Here is a 21,950-nt window from a genome sequence, read left to right as displayed (position 1 = left end):
GGAAAAAATAATGGACAGGAAAATAAATTACCACTGTGACTATAGTGGGATTAGTTTCACTCAAAAGTACTGTAATGGAGGGGCGCCTGGGTGGCTCAGTGGGTTAAGCCGCTGCCTTCGGCTCAGGTCATGGTCTCAGGGTCCTGGGATCGAGCCCCGCATCGGGCTCTCTGCTCAGCAGGGAGCCTGCTTCCTCCTCTCTCTCTGCCTGCCTCTCTGCCTGCTTGTGATCTCTGTCAAATAAATAAAATCTTTAAAAAAAAAAAAAAAAAAGTACTGTAATGGAAAAGTTTATATGATTATATTTGTTTAATTAAATAAACTTAATGTATTTTTTTTTAAAGATTTATTTATTTGACACACAGAGATCACAAGTAGGCAGAGAGGCAGGCAGAAAGAAGGGAAGCAGGCTCCCTGCTGAGCAGAGAGCCTGATGCGGGGCTCGATCCCAGGACCCTGACATCATGACCTGAGCGGAAGGCAGAGGCTTTAACCCACTGAGCCACCCAGGCACCCTCTTAATGTAATTTTTATAAATATATGCTCCTTTTGGCATAAGGTTTTTTGGAAGAAACTAAGAGAAGCTGTTAATACCTTTAATGGTTACCTTCAGTGAGAGACTGAGAAGCAAGCAGCTTTCCCTTTTCATTTTTGGATTTTCTAACCATGAGTGTATATTACTTTTAAATCTTTATATATAAAGCTGAAAACTATAATTCTATTTTTAAAATTTTTTAAGTTTAACAAAGGTAATCTGGACACTAGAATTAAGGACCATTTTCTGCTTTCTTCTTCATACATCTTTTTATGAAAGCTTAATATATGTTTGTGTTTTGTTTCTGGTTTTGTCACAACTACCCTGGTAGTAATGCATTTATTAAAATTCAATACTGGTATTCTTTTTATTTAAAAAAAAAAAAGTGAAAAAGGCAATCTTCATATATAGCCACATGATTCCATTAAACACTGCTGCAGATTCTAATCCTAATTATCTGCTCAATTATACATTCCCCACACCTCCCCCATCTCTCTAATATGGAGAATACCTATTCACTCCATTGTTAGGCTTGCCTGTGTGACCTGCATGTGATATAAACCAGATCCCAACAGGAGCTTTAAATGTGCTTCACGATCACTCCAGCCTCTCTTATTCCTGTTCTTTCCCTCAAGATGCACATGTCCCAAATATAGTTTACCTTGTTAATCTGGGTCCCTGAATGAGAAAACCATATAGAAGAGCCAATATGAAAAGAGCTGACCTGGGCAGAGCAGATCAAAGCCATGAGTTCTTAAGTGTATCTTCTACCTTCCAAAAGTTATCAGAGGCAAGTTTTACCGAATGTTAAAATACTACACAACACTGGTGGACAACTTTCCGGCTTCCAAATGTTACTCATTCACAGTTATCTTCTTCCCATCTTTAGCATGCTTACCTCTAGGTGAAATATACTTCCTTGCCCCAATGACTTTGGCATGACAAAGTGACTAGTTCTTTCTAATGCAGTGTAAGCAGATGTAACATACATTATATCCTAGCAGAAGATTTAAATACACTTACATAGTTACACTCAGTACTTATTATTCCTCTGGTCTTTAAGAACAGCATGTCCCTGAGAGTGGGTAATCACTGAACCTAGGTTGTATAATGACAAGATATGAGGAGCCAAACCACAATCATACCGCAGCCCTTATGTAATGTGAGGAGAAAACAAAGAAATACATGTTTAATGCTGAAAGGCACTAAGGTATTGGAATTATCATTCAACAAAATCTAAGCAACATACAGTCACATACTTTCCCCTTAAATTTAATACTCAGAATCCATACCAACAAGAACTTCTACTGCAGCTAAAGAATCATCTTCCCAATCCATATCTTCCTGTTTTTCTTCAGACATCTCCTTTAAGCAAGATGAGATAGGATAGAATTGTTTCCATTCACCAATCAGTTTTTTGGTAGCTGAATCAGACATCTTGAATGCTTGTCCTGTGAGAGTGCCATTTAGTCCAAATGGGCTTAAGATTACTAGAAACCCAAAAGAGACATCAAGTAAGTAACTAAAGATTGGTACACCAGGTAAGATCACAATGAATAGTTTGACAAGTAATTATGCAATCTAAAAAATAAAAGGAAACTCATATTAACAGTCATTTCAGAGAAAAAATTATTATACCTCACTATTGTGAAGATAAAGCACAATATTTATTATAAAATCTTAAAATTTTGTTCACCCAAAGTATCTCACATGGTTAGAATTTCAACATGAGTTGGGGTGTTACGTATATCCTTCAAGTTCTCTTGATTTCCAGTAAGAAAAAGCAACTTAAGGAAAAACTGTGTGCGTGCATGTATCTATAAATCTAAGTACTTTCATTATGCACTGCCATGTAAATTTTTAAAAAGCAAATATTAGGGTTAGAATTAAAACAAGAACATACTGTCAGTCTTTAAAAACCAATCAGCAATTTCATGTAAATATCAAAATCCCCATGTACCAACATTAAAAATGGCTTACATGACTGGACACAAAAGATGACCTTGAAAGCATAAACATATATATCTGCTAAGTGCTATTTAAAAGAGCATTTTAAAATACGTTATCATTCATGTACAAGAATTTTTAAAAATATTTGTATTAAAAAGCTTATTTCATTGACTTAAAACAGGAAAAAAGAGTAATTGCTAGGCTAAAGAACAGGGAAATCTCATTAATACCAAAATTTAAAATTACCAATTGCAGTACGAGTTTTCTTGAAACAATAAGAGATCAAATATCTAAGATAGTAAAATAATCTACCTTGAAATGGGCTATTAGACTGTTGAGCAAGGGTGATATGCTCTTCACTAAGAAGGTATACTGGTTGATGTTGGTTAATTTCCACACTGGTACAAACATTGCTATCTCCATGCAAGAAAAAGGTGAAAGAGCAGGACAAGTGTTCACTAATAAAGAAGAAAAAGTTTTATTTTAGTGATGATTAATAGCGAAAATGTAAGTTAACTTGCTTTTATTAAAAAGTTATACTACAAAAATACACATCTCTTTAACCCAGAAATTCTACTTCATCATCTGAAAGAAAAAAAAAAAAAGTCACAGATATAAGCAAAGATTTAGTTTTAAGAAAAAGAAAAAAACAGCACTGTTTATAGTAGAAAAAGCTGCAAATAGAGGAACCAGTAAACAAGTTAGGTATACCCACACATACCCTTATAATACATCCACCAAAATATATAAAAAATCTAAGTATGCAATTGAATTAAGGATGACCTAATGTTTATGTTTATTTTCCCTTATAATTAAAAAATTAAATGCAACTAGATTTTCTCATTTTATTATTTCTAAAATTGGACTACATTCAATCAGTCAAGCATTTAACGTACTGCTCTCCTCTCACCCCTAATAGTAAGTTATTTTAAAGCAATGAAGGATCTTACAATTGAAGGCATCCTAGAATCCAAGCTATATGCAAAGCAGAACATCTTATGAAACTTAGATATGGCTGAGAAAATAAAAGTTCCCAGAAGGAAAGCACAAAGATCCTCAGAATAAAATACAGACAGGTCAAATGGCCCAGAAGAGAAGACTGTACACTAAGAAGAATCCACTTCTCTTATTTCTTCTCCACACATTTATTTTAAGAATTTGTCCTGGGCACTTGTGTGGTGCAGTTGGTTAAGCATCTGCCTTTGGCATGGGTCATGATCCCAAGGTCCTGGGATGGAGCCCCTTATCAGGCTCCTTGCTCGGTGGGGAGTCTGCTTTTCCTTTTCCCTCTGCCTGCCTCTCCCCCTGCTTGTGCACACGTTGTCTCTCTCTGTGCCAAATAAATAAATAAAATCTTAAGGGAGGGAAAAAAAAATAATTTGTTTTAAAGAACCAGTTCTTTAAAACATAACCATTATAAGCCAAAATACTGTTGTTATCTATCTATAAGCCCTCTTGAATTATTTCTGGACAAGGGCACAAAAAAATAAGTTACAGTAAAAGTAATACTATAGTGGGAGTAAAAGTAACAAAAGTGGGAAAATAAAATGTCAGAAAGAGGTGATGAGTACTGCAGAGCTGAGAATTTCTTCACTTTATATATATCAGGGAGCCAACGATTGTCTGAAGTTGACAGAAATATTAAGAAACTGAAATTTAAGCTATCTCTCAAGTTAAAAAGATAACCAACAGAAAAACTGACAATACTATCACTAATAAACCAATCTTTCATGGTAAAGAATCAGTAGATACTGTCTAAAGTTGATAGATCAAGGTCTAGAGGTATAAGCACCTCTGTAATTATGGCAATAACCACTAGAAGTAGTAAGCAAAAAAGTTAAAACACAAAGATGAAAACTAAACCTGGTTACGTCTAGGGAATGGGACTAAAGTAATTAAGCAGGGATCTTTAGGTTTTCGAAATTTATATTATTCTATACTGCTTTAAGTGTATTATTTTTAAATCTTTAAAAATTATGAATCTTGGGATGCCTGGGTGGCTCAGTCTTGGTTAAACATCTGCCTTCAGTTCAGGTCATGATCTCAGGATCCTGGGATCAAGCTCTGCTTGGGGCTCTCCACTCAGCAGGGAGTCTCTGTTTCTCCCTCTCAAATAAATGCATATATAATCTTTTATAAAAATTATGAATTATTTAATCAATGCTTACTATATCTTTCCCCACCCCAACAGATTTTGTTGCCCCCCCCCCTTTTTTTTAAATAAACTTATTGGGGCACCTCGGTGGCTCAGGGAGTTAATTCGGCTCAGGTCATGATCTCAGGGTTCCGGGATCCAGCCCCACATCAAGTGCTCTCTGCTCAGCAGGGAGCCTGCTCCCACCCCCGCCTCGCCTGCCTCTGCCTATTTGTGATCTCTTTCTCTCTCTCCCTCAAATAAATAAATAAAATCCTTAAAAATAAATAAAAATTAAAATTAAAAAACTTATTTTTGGAATAACTTCAAATTTTCAGAAAAGTTGCAAAGGTATCATAGACAGTTCCCATATATCCTTTATCCAACCTAGTTTCTCCTGAAGTTAAACATCTTACATAACAATGCTATATCCATCAAACAAGTAATTAACACTGGTACATTAATTCCAGTCCTTATTTGGATTTCACTAGATTTTCCACTTGACCATTTTTCGGTTTCAGGATCCAATCCAAGATACAACCCTGCATTTAGCCAATAGATTCTTTCCTTTCAGGTTTACTGAACCATAAATGATAAAGCCAAATAGTTTTAAAATATGAAATAAAATTACTTTAATTATTTATTAAATTTATTAAATTATATATTAAACTTGTTACTTATCAAAGACCAATCCTATTGGAACAGCTATTGGTTGACTAATTACAAAGCCTACAGACATTTGCTTAGGTATAAAGTAAAATCTAAAATAATCATCAAGAGACTTAACTAGTAACTTTTTGAGACCTGTCCATCAAAAAGCAGACCACTTCTAATACCCATTTAAAATAAAGACAATTTTATCTTTGCTTTCCAGCAATGGTAAGGCACGCATACTGTAAAACAGGGGAAATGTACCAAACACATAGGTTAACCTAACTCCAAATGCTTAAAGCAGAACATGTACATACATTCAAAAGAACTCTACATTAAACTTAGTATTATATTCAAATCTAAATGAACTATATACTAAGCCACCAGATGAAAGCAAGTATTATTCCTTTATTCAACAAGTATTTTATGGCTAAGCACATGGCACTATAGTAAATACACACTTAATTACTGTTATGTTTAGTGCTATTTAAAAACCAGATACAGGATCTATGAGACTGTCTCAACAAGACCTAGATAATGATAACAAACTTTGATTCTTAAGTGGAAAAGAATCAAACTTGGATAACAATACAAAAGTTATCCTTATGTCTCATGGTACATTACATCAGCTTACCCCAGATACCTATTTCTTCTCCAACCTCATCTCTTACTAGTTAAGTCTTCCTTTATTACTTTTTCCTTTTCAACTGGCCTCTCTGCAGTTCCTTAAACACACCAGACCTTTATACCTACTGTTATTCAATCTGAAACACTCCACATATCTACGTTCACTTTCATTAGGTTTTTTATTCAGATACCTTGTAGATGCTGATTTTACCAATCACCCTACTTTAAATTGTCCTTTAATTCCTATTCTGGGATAGGTTTCCTTTGGCTAAATAATCGTAACCTAAAATTTTAATTTACTTTTTTCTTATAGCTGTCCCAGAATGTAAGCTCTACTGGAGGAGGAATGTGTCTTCTTTATTCAAGGTTGTATCCACAGATTTTAGAATAGGTCCTTGACACACAGTAGGTACGCACTAAATACTGTATCTGAGGCAACTTATTTCTAATCAAACATTGCTTTTCTTATCAAGTCTGTATCTATATAGTTGTCCAAAGCTAGAAAAGTGAATCATCCTCAACTCTTTTTTCCTAAACTCCTGATTCTAGTTCTTAAATACCCATGATTCGTCAGTTGTCTTTTTAAGCTCTGAATAACTACTAAAATCTCTAATTTATCTTCTCGCTTTTCACTGCTGACAGGCATCTTTTTAAAAATTAATTCTGATCATGTAACTGGTGGCTCAAAATCAACAGTTGCCCAATGCCCTAAAGAAAAAAAAACAAAAAACAACAAAACCCCCATAGTACAGCACTTTAGACCCTTTGTTATCTGATCCTTGCTAATCTTTCCAGGCAGAGGTACTTAGTCCAAGAACTCCTCCTTTTGTTTACTACAAATTCCTCCCCACTTCTTAAGCATTCAACACTCCTTTTTTTTTTTTTTTAAGATTTATTTATTTTAGAGAGAGGGAGAGTCCAAGGGAGTGTGAGGAGGGGGCAGAGGGAGAAAGAATCTTTCAAGTTGACTCCCCACTGAGTGAGAAGTCCTTCCCAGGCTTGATCTCAGAACTTATGAGAGCCAAAATCAAGAGTTGGATGCTTAACTGACTCAGCCACCCAGGCACCCCACTTCAACACTCCTTTAAACATTATCTCCGTGCTCCCATAATACTCTATGTTTATCCCAATATTTATCATCATACTTATTATTTAACTAATTGAACTCCCCTGCCAAGTTGTAAATTCCTTAATAAAAAGAATTATAACTTTAATATTGGTAGAAAATTGAGTTATTGGTTCCAATTCTTCACCCCCTTCTTTCTCATTTCTTTAACCATGGTAAAAAACACAACATAAAATTTATCATCTTAATCATTTTTAAGTGTATTGTTCAGTAATGTTAAGTATATTCGCATTGTTTTGAAATTGATTTTTTTATGAAATTGGTTTTTTTAAGGTTTTATTTATTTATTTGACAGAGAGATCACAAGTAGGCAGAGAGGCAGGCAGAGAGATGGGGGTAAGCAAGCTCCCCGCAGAGCAGAGAGCCCGACGAGGGGCTCCATCCCAGGACCCTGAGATCATGACCTGGGCTGAAGGCAGAACCCACTGAGCCACCCAGGCGCCCCTTCACATTGTTTTGAAAAAAATCACCACAACTTTTCATATTGCAAATCTGAAATTATACCCATTAAACAACAATTCCTTCTACTTCTTCCAGCCCCTGGCAATCACCATTATATTTTCTGTTTCTATGAATTTATCTATTTTAGATCTACCTCACGTAAGTAAAGTCATACAGTTTGTGTCTCTGTGACCGGCTTTTCCCACTTAACATAATGTCCTCAAGGTTGATTCATGGTGTAGCATGTAACAGGATTTCTCTCCTTTTAAAAGGTGAATAAAAATCCACTATGTACATAACATAGCTTGCATAACCATTCATCCATCAAAGGACATTTGGGTTGTTTCCACCTCTTAGCTACTGGTAATAGTGCTGCTATGAACATGGGTATGCAAATCTCTTCAAGATCCTGTTTTCCCATAGTCAAGACAGTGTGGTACTAGCACAAAAACAGACACACAGATCAATGGAACAGAAGAGAAAACCCAGAAACAGACCTAGAACTATATAGCCAACTCATCTTCAATGAAGCAGGAAAAAATATCCAACAGAAAACAGACAATCTCTTCAACAAATGGTGTTGAGAAAACTACACAGCCACATGCAAAAAAGAAAAGAAACTGGACCACTTTCTTTCACCATACATAAAAATAAATTTTAAATGGATGGAAGACCTAAATGTGACACAAGAATCCTTCAAAATTCTAGAGAACACAGGCAGCAACCTCTTTTGACATTGGCTGTAACAACTTCTTACTAGATGCATCTCCAGAGGCAAGGGAAACAAAGGCAAAAACGAACTACTGAGACTTCACCAAGATAAAAGGCTTTTTTTTTTCTTTTTTTTAAGATTTATTTATCTGAGACAGATAAGAGAGACAGAGACAGAGAGGGTGCAGTAGCAGGTGGCAGGGGCAGGAGGGACAGAATCCTTAAGTAGACTCCCTTCTGAGAGAGTGCAGAGCACGACGCAGGGCTCAAGCCGGAGACCGAGATCCATGACCTGAGCAAACCAAGAGTCAGTAACTTAACCCAGTGAGCCAGCCAGGCACCTCAAGATGAAAAAAAAAAACCTTTCGCACAATGAAAGAAATGATCAACAAAACTAAAATGCAACCTTCAGAATGGGAGAAGATATTTGCAAATGACATCTGACAAAAGGTTAATATCCAAAATCTACAAAGAACTAATCAAACTGAACACCCAAAAAACAAACAATCAAGAAATGGGCAGAAAACAAGAACAAACTTTTCCAAAGAAGACATCTAGATGGCTAACAGACACAGGAAAAGATGCTCAACATCACTAAACATCAGGGAAATAGAAACAAAACTACAATGGGATGCCACCTCACACCAGTCAGAATGGCTAAAATTAACAACACAAGAAACAACGGGTGCTAGTGAGGATGCCCAGAAAGGGGAAGGTTCTTACACTGTTGGCAGGAATGCAAACTGGTACAGCCACTCTGGAAAACAGCATGGAGGTTCCTCAAAAAGTTAAAATTTCAACTATCCTATGACCCAGCAATCATACTCCTAGGTATTTAGCCAAAGGATAAAAAAATACAAAAACTGATTCAAAGGGATACACGCAACCTGATGTTTACAGCAGCATTATCAATAATAGCCAATTATGAAAAGAGCCCCAAATCCATCAACTGTGAATGGATAAAGTTGTAGTACACATACACAATGGAATCTATTACTCAGCCATAAAACCGAATGAAATCTTGCCCTTTGCAACAAGGTGGATGGAGCTAGAGTATATTATGCTAATAAGTCAGTCAGGGAAAGACACATACCTAACGATTTCGCTCACATGAGGAGTTTAAAAAGCAGAACATATTAAGGGGGTGTGTGGTAGAGAGGCAAACCATAAAACAGACTCTAAACTACAGAGAACAAACTGAAGGTTGCTGGAAGGGTGGTGAGAAGGGGGATGGGCTAAATGGGTGATGGGTATTAAGGAGGGCACTTGTGATTAAGTACTGAGTGTTACATGTGATGAAACACTAAAGTATACTTCTGAAAACAGTATTACACTATATGTTAATTAACTAGAATTTAAATAAAAACTCTAAAAAGAAAACAAAAAGGATCCTTTCAATTCTCTTAGAAGCAGGACTGCTGGATTATATGGTAGTTCTATTTTTAACTTTTTGAGGAACCTCCATAAATGTTTTCCACAGTGGTTGTATCATTTAACAATCCCATCAACAATCAACAAGGGTTCCAATTTCTCTATCTTAATACTTGTTAGTTTTTTCCTTTTTTTTGATAGTAGCCATCCTAACAGATATGACTTGCATTTCTCTGATTAGTGATGCTGACCATCTTTTTATATGCTATTGACCATCCCTATATCGTTGAAGAAATCTTTTCAAGTCTTTCACCCAATTTTAAATTGGGTTACTTGACTTTGTTGTTGAGTTGTAGTTATTTGCACATGCTAGATATTAACCCCTTATCAGATATATAATTTGCAAACATTTTCTTCCACACTAATTTCTGGACATTCTACTCCACTGGCTTACCTGGTCTGTATGCTATTACCATACTGTTTGATTATTGTAGCTTTGTAATTATGTGTTTTGCTCACCCTCTCTTCATTAAGGCTCTTAGGTGTAACACTGCAGTTTCTCCCATTAGAGGTGAAATATATTTCCCCAACCTTGACTCAAGCTTGCTTTGTGACTTGCTTTGGCCAAGCAGAAGCTTAAAACATGCTTATACAATCTGGATTGCCTTCCAATGCTTCTTTCATTGCCACAAGAATCATATGAAATATACCTTTACTCACCTACAGTTTACAATGTGGACTAAACTGGCTAACCCCCAGGTGACCAGCAGATACATTAATGAGAATATATAACTGCTGTGTTAAGCCTCCATGTTTTGGCAGGACTTTGTTACACAACAGTGGCTAATACGGAAAATGGCAAAAAAAAAAGGTCTACCATGACAAAAATCTAAGTATGTGGCACTGGTTTGGGGACCTGATGATTGATAGCAAGGAACATTACACACTAAAAAGTGATGAGGAAATTATTATATTGTGACCCATGTTATATAATGGAGAAATACATCGTAGAACGGTTGCCCGAAGGGGCTCCTGGATGGCTCAGTAGGTTGTGTCTTCCTCCGGCTCAGGTCATGATCCCAGAGTCCTGGGATCAAACCCTGCACTGGGTTCCCTGCTAGGCTAGGAGTCTGCTTCTCCCTCTCCTTCTGCCCCTTCCCCCAGCTCATACTCTCTCTAATAAATAAAATCTTTAAAGAAAAAGAACTGTTGCCTGAAATAATCTAGAAAGCAGAAAATGTGCCTAATGAATTTACAGAGTTGGAGAACAAAGATCAAGTCAAAATGTAATTTGATTATTACCAGTTATATTTGATAGGTACTAAAAAGAAAAAGAGATGAACTAGGAAAAAAAACCTGGTTTATAAGCATAATTTAGAGAGAATACAGTCAGCCTGTAGGCTAGAAAATAGTACTATTTCTCAACAAAGTGATGGTATGGCCTATATATAACAGCTTCAAGGAAAAAAAAGAAATCAAGAGTGTGATTCTAATACCCTTTGTTAAAAATACATGTACCAGCTGAAACATTAGGATTTTCAAATATTACTCCTAAGCCTCCATACATTTTTCTCAAAGAAGGCATCTAAAGTAAACAAGCGTATATGCAAAAGTTTTGTTACTATATATGGAAATGCATAGTCATATTTGTACTTATCTTTCTTTGAATGTCCTCTTTTCTGACACAGTTCTTCTGTAATTGTTAAGGTTGAGTAACAGAGCATATAAATATATAATTCCTAAATAGTACTTTTGTCTTAGCAAACCACTAATATTTAATTTCTGAGAAGGATATGCCCATTTTATGTATTGACATAAAACAAGCAGAAATCAATTTTCAAAGCATTTCTTTCTCTAAACAACAAAAAGGTGGTAATAAATTCTGAAAAAATGCTGAAAAAAAGTTAAGAAAAATTCATATTCAACTGGTTAGAATGACTATGTATTTCTTACCATTACAATGGTAAAAACTTTTTAGGAAACTTCAGAAGACAAATATTTCTCAATAAAGGGGAAAATTCTAAGTTTAAAGGGGAATTACTAACTAAAAATACTTATGTCAAAAGAAAACATTTATTAAAAAGTGACTCCAGTAAGAATAACCTATTACACAGAGAAATTACAACTTGGTTTTAGGGATCAAGTATTCTATAAAAATGATTATGAGTGCTGTGTGCTTATTCAGTAACTGAATAGATTTTAAAATCTGAATTGCAAATATTTCCAAGAACATTTGCAAGTATAAGCAACCACCTAAAACAGTCTCATGTTCTTTATCTTTAAAAGACAAAGAGGCTAGGAAACCTGAATCTTGTATCGTCATATTTACTGCTTTTAATCAGTGAAGTATAGTTCTTAAAAATACAGTTTCCAACTGTTTCATTTCATATGTAAAATATTAAATGAGAATTAAAAAGGATATTCTAAATAGATTTTTGCCATGACATAAAAAGCAAATAATGTGACTATAAATTTTCGTAAAAAGATTATTATAATTTGGAAAATATTTTTTAAAGTACATTACTTAGAGTCTAGTAAATATTATTTAGAAAAATAAATATAATCTGGTATATATGAACACCATGGCCCATGAAGATGAAGGTCCAATATAGCCTTTCCGTATGCCCGATGAGTATTTGTCCATAGTAACATTTGTTTATTATTTTTTTACTGTATACTGAAATGTCTTTTTTAATATAATTTTTTATTATGTTAGTCACCATACAGTACATCATTAGTTTTTGACATAGTGTTTCATGACTCAATCTTTGCATATGACACCCAGTGCTCCATGCAATATGTGCCCTCCCTTAACACCTTTCACCCAGCCTACTCATCCCCCCATTCCCCCATCCCCCCTCCCCTCTAAAACCCTCAGTTTGATTCCCCAAGTCCATAGTCTCCCATGGTTCATCTCCCACTCTGATTTCCCCTCTTCATTTTTCCCTTCCGTCTCCTAATGTCCTCCATGCTATTCCTTATGTTCCACAAATAAGTGCCATCATAACTTTTAAATCAGAAAAATTTGGTGGACATAAAGTGAAAAGTATGTCTCTAAGGGGTTTTGTAAGAACCCAATTATGCATACAGAAGTTTAATATGTATGCTGCTTTAGCAGGAGCCATATCTAATTTATTTTTAGTACTTCTGTTAGGTAGATACAGAAAGATGATATCCCATTTTGCTGTTAGGGAACTCAAGGCACAAAGAAGTTAAAGGGCTTGTCTTAAATCCTAAAACTAAAGACAATGCTGACTTAAAACCCTAGTCTTCCTGGAGCCCCTGCCTGGCTTGGTTGGTTCAGTGTCTGATTCTTGATTTCAGCACAGGTCAGGATCTCAGGGTCATGAGATCCCTGTGTCAGGCTCTATGCTAGGCATTGAGCCTGCTTAAGATTCTCTCTCCCTCTCCCTCAATCACCAAACCCTGCTAGAGCATTTTCTCTCTCAAAAACAAAACAAAAACCGTTGTCATCCTACCAAAATGGACAAAGGACTTAAACACATATTTCTCCAAAGAAGATATACAAATGACCACCAAGCACATGAAAAGATGCTCAACACTAATCAGTAAGGAAATGCAAATCGTAACTATGATATACCATTTCAACCCATACGATGGCTATTATTAAATAAAACATTTTAGAAAACAAGTGGTGAAGATGTGGAAAAGCTGGAACCCTCCTAGTGGGAATGTAAAATGGTGCAGCTACTATGAAGAAGTACGGCAATTCCTTAAAAAAGAAAATAAAAAATCAAACACAGAGTTACTGTATGGTCCAACAATTCCACTTCTAAATATATTCCCGAAAGAACTAAAAGCAGGGATCTGAAAGAAATTCGCACATCAATATATAAAACAGCATTATTCATAACAAAGAGTGGAAAAACCCAATCCTCTACTGACCGATGAATATATAAACAAGATGTAATATAAAAATACAATGGAGAGGCGCCTGGGTGGCTCAGTGGGTTGAAGCCTCTGCTTTCGGCTCGGGTCATGATCCCAGGGTCCTGGGTTCGAGCCCCGCATCGGGCTCTCTGCTCAGCAGGGAGCCTGCTTCCCCTCCCCTCTCTCTGCCTGCCTCTGCCTACTTGTGATCTCTGTCTGTCAAATAAATAAATAAGATCTATAAAAAAAAAAGAAAAAGAAAAAAAAGAAAAATACAATGGAATATCATTCACCCTTAAAAAGAAATGAAATTATGGGTCCCCTAGATAGGTCAGTTGCTTAGGTGTCCAACTCTTGATTTCAGCTCAGGTCATGATCTTGGAATTGTGAGATAGAGAGCCCTGTGTCAGGCTCCATGCCAGGGCTCTGTGCTGGGTGTGGAACCTACTTGCATTCTCTTTCCCTCTCTCTCTGTCCCTCCCCATCCCCCCAAAATGAAAAAAAGAAATTGTGGTGTGTACTATAACAAGAATGAGAACCTTAGAACATTATGCTAAATGAAATAAGCCAGACACAAAAGGACAAATACTATGTTAACTCCAGTTATATAAAGTAAATAAAACAAATTCAGACACAAGGTAGAATGGTGGTTACCAGCAGCTGAAAGAAAGGGAAAATAAGGAGTTCTTTAATGGACAGATTTTCAATGTGGGATGATGAAAAAAGGTTCTGTATATAGTGGTGATAGCTGGACAGCAAGGTGAATATACTTAATGCCACTGAACATAATGAAAAATGGTGTATGATCCCATTAATTTCAATAGTTTCCGAACCTCTTTTTTATCACAATAACCTGGAGATCTTTTTAAAATTCCAAAGCCTAGGCTCTACTCCAAAATTTAAAAAAGGGCATCAGTATTTTTGAATCTCAACAGTATTCCACATCCCAACAAGTTTCACTACTGCATTCATCTATATTTTTGTACCTCTCATAACATTTTTATTTTTTAAATTTATAGTTATTAACTTCAACATTAGGTATTCTGAACATACCTCCATGAACAAGAGACCTTTATTAAAATCCAGAAGAACACCTCATCTGTGAATTTTGGATATACTTCTGCTCACTGAGTGAACATATTAAACTACACAGTAAAGAATCCTTAGAAAGCAATGATATTCCAGCTTACAGCTTCAAGTGTTCTCCAAGTACTCTTTATATTCCTGTATTTCCCCAATATAAGAAATTTTTAAGTATTGTTTTACTACTTTCTATCACTTTAAAAAGATGTAGGCAGAGGACACCTGGTGGTTCAGTTGGGTAAGCATTGGCCTTTGGCTCAGGTCATCACCCCAGGCCCCTGGTCAGAGATTGGGCTTTCTGCTCTGGGGGAAGACTACTTGTTCCTCCTCCCGTGCCTCTCCCCCCAGTCATTTGTGGGCACGCGTACTCCCTTTCTCTCTCTCAAAAAATTACAATCTTTAAAAAAAAAAAGATGTAGGAAGAGAAGGTACAGTTGGTCTACAGGGTCCCAAATCTGTTTCATTTTTCATGCCCTATAACCCTACTCCAACATTATTAGCAAACTATATAACCTTGGATAAGTGACTTAGCCTCTCTGTGCTTTAGATTTACCAACTGTAAAACTGGAGGAACAAAGTTGTAAGAAATGAGTTAATGTTAAGCCCTAATTCTAAACAGAGCCGGGCCAGTTCTGCTTAAGCGAAGGTTTCTCACTACCTTCTCCCCTTCAGGAACAAAACTTCCCTATTATTATTCATATCTGAAACCAATAGTTCAAAAGGACAAATTTATAGGAGTCTATGGCAAAAATCATGTAAAAAATGATAGTAAGAAAAGCTTAACAGAGAGGAAAAAGAGTAAAGTCTTAGCACTTAATTTTTCTCATAAATGTTTCTGGAAAGCATGAGAATGTAGACAACTGATCATGCAAATCCTCATGACTCAAGCATCAGAGAAATTTCATGGGTCGTAAGTACAATTATATCATCACTTAAGGTTTCAGAAAATAGGATGCATAATAATCTTGATAAGACATTAACAACAAACCAACATAGGCTGCAGAGAGGCAAAAAAAAGACAGCAACTATGCCCAAGTGGGCAAATAGTGGGTACCCTGAGATAAGGTGAAGGTTTCCCCTATCTTTTAGAGTCTAGATCACACTCAAAATTCAGCATATGGGGTGCCTGGGTGACTCCAGTCAGTCGGGCGTCTGACTCTTAGTTTCAGCTCCAGTGACGGTCTCAGGGTCGTAGGATAAAGCCCCATACTGGGCTCCTCATGGTTATGGAGTCTGCTTAAGATTCTCTCTCTCCCCCCTCTCCCTCTGACCTTCCCACTGCTTGCACACTCATGCTCTCACTCTCTAAAATAAATGGATGAATGAAATCTTTTAAAATATTAGAATACAATTCCAAGAGGACTCGAAGACCAGTTAGAAAATCTTTTTTTTTTTTTTTTAAGATTTTATTTATTTATTTGACAGAAAGAGAGTGCACCCATGAGAGCACAAGCAGAGTGGTGGTGGAGGAGAGGGAGAGCAGGGCTCAATCCCAGGACCCTGAGATCGTGACCTGAGCCAAAGGCAGACACTTGATCAACTAAGCTACCCAGGTGCCCCAGTTAGAAAACATCTTTTACCAATAAACATTATATCAAGCTCAGTTGGGCTTGAAGCCCTAGAAATGCTGTTAATGCAACAGCCAATATATATATGACTACTGAGCACATAAAATGCGGGCAATCCAAATGGAGATGTACTCTAAGTATAGAATATACATTAAACTTAAAAAACTTATTTAAAAAAAGTAAAATATCTCACTAATATTCTTTGCATAATTAATTACATGCTAAAATATTTTAGATACTGAGCTAAATATATTTATCTCAGCTGGGTTTTTGTTTTACCTTTTTTAATGTGCCTACTAGAAGATTTAAAATTACATATGTGATTCACATTGTATTTTTACAGGACACTGCTACCTTAGAAGGCAGGAAGAAAGAAAATGAGTCCTTAGAAAACATAATGATTGCTCTTAGCTTCCCTAGAAGCTCAAGTTTTCAAAGGTATTAAGGAACCCAACCAAAGGAAATCCTAAAGCTATATAAAAATGGTTAATAATGTAACTAGAGGAAACTTAAATCTTGTATTACTCACATTTAATTAAAATATTAGAGATAAAAGAACTGTGTAAAAGCCAAAGGTGTAGTGGAAGATAAACACAGTTCTATGGGTGAAATTTAAAGTATAGTCTTTCATCTAGTGCCTTAAAAACAAAAACAACCTTGACCAACTTCTTTAGTAAAGCTCCTAAAGTATTATTTTAATAATAAGGGAAAGGCTCTGCTGTAAATAACATTATCCAAAAGAACTTTCAGCTATGAAGGAAATACTCTATATCTACATTACCCAATACAATAGCCACTAGTCCAGGAGAACTTGAAATGTAGCCAGTGAAACTAAGAAACTGAATTGTAATTTTATTTCTTTAAGTAATCGAAATTTAAATAGTGGCTACTATCCTGAACAGCACAGATCTAAAGCATCTTTAAAATTAAAATAAATATTTTTTTAAAAGATTTTATTTATTTATTTGACAGATCACAAGCAGGCAGAGAGGCAGGCAGAGAGAGAGGAGGAAGCAGGCTCCCTGCTGAGCAGAGAGCCCGATGCGGGGCTCGATCCCAGGACTCTGAGATCATGACCTGAGCCGAAGGCAGCGGCTTAACCCACTGAGCCACTCAGGTGCCCCAAAATAAATTTTTTTTTAAAAAGGGTGCTTGGGTGACTCAGTTGTTAAAGCGTCCACCTTTGGCTCAGGCCATGATCCCAGCACCTGGACTCGAGCCCCACCATCGGACTCCCTGCTTGGAGGAAAGCCTTTCTCCCTCTCCCTCTCCCCCTGCCTGTGTTCCCTCTCTTGCTGTTTCTCTGTCAAACAAATAAGAGCTTTAAAAACAAAATAAATAGGGGTGCTTGGGTGGCTCAGTGGGTTAAGCCTCTGCCTTTAGCTCAGGTCATGATCTCAGAGTCCTGGGATTGAGCCCTACATCGGGCTCTATGCTCAGCAGGGAGCCTGCTTCCCCTCTCTCTCTGCCTAGCTCTCTGCCTACTTGCAATCTCTGTCAAATAAATAAATAAAATCTTTTGAATAAATAAATAAAAGAAATAAATAGGCAAGGATTAAATGTCCTTATTTTGCCCTAATATTCTAGTTACAATTAACTCTATGAATACTTAGGAATTACCCCTCTCCTTCCTGTGAACTTTACCGGCTTCATCCCACAAGACCAAAATCTCTTCCTGTGGGCCAGATTCTTTGCTAACACTTAACCCTTAACTCCAGAACCCAAAATAAGGGCATAGAACATACAGAACCTGGGGCACCTGGGTGGCTTAGTCAGTTAAGCATCCAACGCCCGATTTTGGCTCAGGTCATAATCTCAGGGTCGTGGGATCAAGCCCCATATGGGGCTCCATGTTCAGTGTGAGTCTGCTTGAGATTCTCTCTCCCTCCCCTCTCACACACTCTCTCTCACACACACACACACGCACACTCTCTAATAAATAAAAATCTTAAAAAAAAAAAAAAAATACAGAACCAGACATTTGATCCAATCTCCTTTGTTATATTCAGCAAAAATTTATTCTATCCTATTTGCATACACATGTGATTATACACACAGATATATACATGATATACAGATATTCTATACTGTCTTTTAAAATTGAGGCTAGGGGTGCCTGGGTGGCTCAGTGGGTGAAAGCCTCTGCCTTTGGCTCAGGTCATGATCCCAGGGTCCTGGGATCAAGCCCCGAATCAGGCTCTCTGCCCAGCGGGGAGCCTGCTTCCCTTTTTCTCTCTCTGCCTGTCCCTCTGCCTACTTGTGATCTCTGTTAAATAAATACATAAAATCTTTTAAAAAATAAAAATAATAAAAATAAATAAAATTGAGGCTAAACAGTAGAGTAAAAACTCAAAGCAGATTTACCAACGGAATAATACATTTTTTCCCACAGAAATTAATTATATGGCTATATCTGTAGTTAAGGGCACAGAGTAAAATTATATATTAAATGTCCCCTATTAACTCTCCTATACAATCTCAACTGCCACTTAATTAGCAGACCTCCTATGTAAATTCATACTGGAAGACATAAACCAACAGTCTTAAAAAAATCCTTATTAATATCTTTCTACTCTGTGTACCTTCCTATAAGCATTTAAAACTCTTACTAAATGGGGCGCCTGGGTGGCTCAGTGGGTTAAAGCCTCTGCCTTCGGCTCGGGTCATGATCTCGGGGTCCTGGGATCGAGCCCCGCATCGGGCTCTCTGCTCAGCGGAGAGCCTGCTTCCCTCTCTCTCTCTCTCTCTCTGCCTGCCTCTCTGCCTATTTGTGATCTCTGTCTGTCAAATAAATAAACAAAATCTTTAAAAAAAATAAAAAAAAAAACTCTTACTAAATAAACAAACTTAGCTGGCCATTCAGCTCAACTGCTATAATAAATTTAAATGATAAAAAGCCAACAAAGCACAAACTTAGGTTCTTCTTCAAAATAATCTTATCCTGGGGCGCCTGGGTGGCTCAGTGGGTTAAGCCTCTGCCTTCGGCTCAGGTCATGATCTCAGGGTCCTGGGATCGAGCCCCGCATGGGGCTCTCTGCTCAGCAGGGAGCCTGCTTCCCCCCCCTCTCTCTGCGTGCCTCTCTGCCTACTTGTGATCTCTCTCTCTCTGTCAAATAAATAAATAAAATATTAAAAAATAATAATAATAATCTTATCCTAATGTACACTTAAACATCACAAGTTTGTGATGCCTTTTTACTGAGATAATACTTAAAACTACAGTAAGTCATTGGTACTTATTACAGCCATTTACCTGTGGCTTCACTAGCAAACACAGCAACTGCATCTGATCTAGTTTCCTACACTGCAGGAAAACATCTAAACTGTTAAGACAAAACACTGTCCATTCTTTTAATAATACCTGAAGATGGGAGATTTAAAAGCAATTCTTTTAAATTTCTTAGTGTTAATTACCCTAATAACTTCTTAAATTTCTTGGTTAATTACCTATACAGTTGAAGCGTTCTTTATAGCTAACCTAGTTATACCACTAGATTTAACTCCATTTCCTCTCTTTCAGTCCCTGAAAACTGTTAATCAGACAACTAGCTACACTGAAATCCACATTATTAGATGATAATCTATATTTAAGGAGGATAAAGGAAGGAAGAAGAAAGAAAAGGTCAGAAATATTTTCTCCTTTGTTCAAATGAAACCAGTTTCACAATACCAACTTCCTTCCTTGACAATTGTATTTTTTTTTAATTTATTTACTTATTTATTTACAGAGCATGCACAAGAGAGCCCATGAGCAGGGGGTGGGGCAGAGGGAGAGAGAATCTCAGACTCCCCACTGAGCACAGAGGCCTTATGTGGAACCTTAGCAGCCAATCTCCTAACCCTGAGATCATGACCAGAGTTGAAATCAAGACTTGGTCGCTTAACTACTGAGTCACCCACTGCCCCAGACAACTGTATTAATTCTTTTTAAGAATGTTTAAACAAATTCTTGGGGCATTTGGTAGCTCAATCAATTAAGCATCTGACTCTTGATCTGGATTCAGGTCACGATCTCAGTCAGGGTTGTGAGATGGAGCCCTATGTCAGGCTCCTAGAGCCTGCTTAAAATTCTCTCTCACCCTCCCCCTACTCCCAGATGCTGTCTGTAAAATTTAAAAATTTAAAAAAAAAAAAGCTTATGCAAGTTCAACAGAAAGTGTCTGGATCAGTAAACAAAAATAGTATATATGGCCCTAAATGGTTTCACCTCATAATGGGACAGAAATGTAATTTATAATCCAGTCATTATCTACATGCCTATTATCATTCCACTGAATTCAATGGAAAAATATGTAGTCCCAAACCGTAATTAAAAGCAGTTGAGAGAGGGGCGCCTGGGTGGCTCAGTGGGTTGAAGCCTCTGCCTTCGGCTCAGGTCATGATCTCAGGGTCCTGGGATGGAGCCCCACATTGTGCTCTCTGCTCAGCAGGGAGCCTGCTTCCTCCTCTCTCTCTCTCTGCCTGACTCTCTGCCTACTTGTAGATCTCTGTCAAATAAATAAATAAAATCTTTAAAAAAAAAAAAAAAAGCCTCCTTCATGAAGAGAAATAAAGATACTTCCAGTATCTTACATGGCTCATTGAACACATTCATTTACCTCTACTTCTCTGTGAAACACCTTCCATATAGAGAGCAAAAGAGCAAAAAGAGAATGGTACAAGTGAAGGTAGCAGACAAATACTGGCCACAAAATTTGGGGAGCTAACAAAGAAAGGCAAAAATAGTAACTAGCTTAGTAGATAAAGCCTAAGGGAGAAAAAACAAGATGCAAACTAAATCAAAACCACAAAATCCCAGAAAGGCACAAAAGTGAAGATACTGGTAGATCTCTGAAAGTGGATGCATGGTGCAACCAAAAACAAAAGGAATGAAAGTTCTTGAGTAAGTTCTTAAGTCAGACTCTAGACCCACTTCTCTATCCTGCAGACAGGTTCTTTACATTATTCCCTATCAGTAGAAAAGTTAGAAGTTCACTTTAAATTGGATGAAACAGGAACTCAACACTTAAGAGAGAGCAAATACAGCTGAAATGATGTATTTAAAAGAAGAATTAAGTGAAAATCTAAATACCATAGAAGTATAGTGTTTCCCTAATATAAATATATAAGGATAGCCTGCTTTACCTAGTAGGCTCCCTAAATGTTGACAGCCAAGCTTATATTCCCTAGTTAGGATCCTGAAGGACTCCTCTGGGAAAAATGATTAACTTTAAGAGGATGGGAGTGGGGAGGGACACATACAGACAGACAGCTGGGCAACAGGCACCCAATAAAATGGCTTGGTCCTTGACCAATCAATCTACTAAAGCCTGCTACTTCATAGCTATTCACATACAAATAGAATTTCCAGCCATTTTAGTGCCCAGAAGCCTCAAGAGTAGAAAAGGAGGTGATTCGTATATTCAGGATCCCAAAATATTACTTGTCATGTATTCCCTTCTCAGGAAACTACTGGTGGATGAGCACTACCAAAATAGTAAGACACCCCCCCCCCCCAAAAGGGCAAACATGAGATCTATAAGATCTAGGAAATAAGGAACCTAACAAAGAGAGGCAAAGGGAATTCGCAAGATGACTGCTGTGAGACAAGCCTATATAAAACAACTAGTCCAAACTGGAACAGAAGAATGAAGGGTTCAAACAGAGATATTAATTAACAAGAGAGAAAAGAAAAAAAGAAACCAACAGATTACACAAACTCCTTTAAGGTAGAGAGGCGAGATTTTCTTTCTGGTAGATCCTCTAGGAAGGAATCACCAATAGGTACTGAGATCACAAATAGGTACTTAGATCAGAGGTCAGCAAACTTCATCTGCAAAGAGCCAGAGAGTAAATATTATAGGATAATGATTTTACACTTTG

At 36.9% G+C, this 21,950-nt stretch overlaps 1 protein-coding gene across 2 annotated transcripts in view; it reads right to left on the bottom strand.

Moving 5' to 3' along the window:
• The window catches only part of MED13 (mediator complex subunit 13), a 105,577-nt gene that overhangs the window by 68,322 nt on the left and 15,305 nt on the right, over positions 1–21,950 (bottom strand). For both annotated transcript variants that reach the window (XM_047706011.1, XM_047706012.1), the window contains exons 4-5: positions 2,798–2,943; positions 1,828–2,025 (exon numbers count right to left, since the gene is read on the bottom strand). In XM_047706011.1, the coding sequence (XP_047561967.1) occupies positions 1,828–2,025; positions 2,798–2,943 (344 nt within the window). The remainder of the gene's footprint in view (positions 1–1,827; positions 2,026–2,797; positions 2,944–21,950) is intronic.

This window comes from Lutra lutra, chromosome 16 (genome assembly GCF_902655055.1).
Source record: "Lutra lutra chromosome 16, mLutLut1.2, whole genome shotgun sequence".
Classification (NCBI taxonomy): Eukaryota; Metazoa; Chordata; class Mammalia; order Carnivora; family Mustelidae; genus Lutra; species Lutra lutra.
Note: the sequence above shows the minus strand (reverse complement) of the source record. Positions and strands in the feature narration are given on the sequence as shown.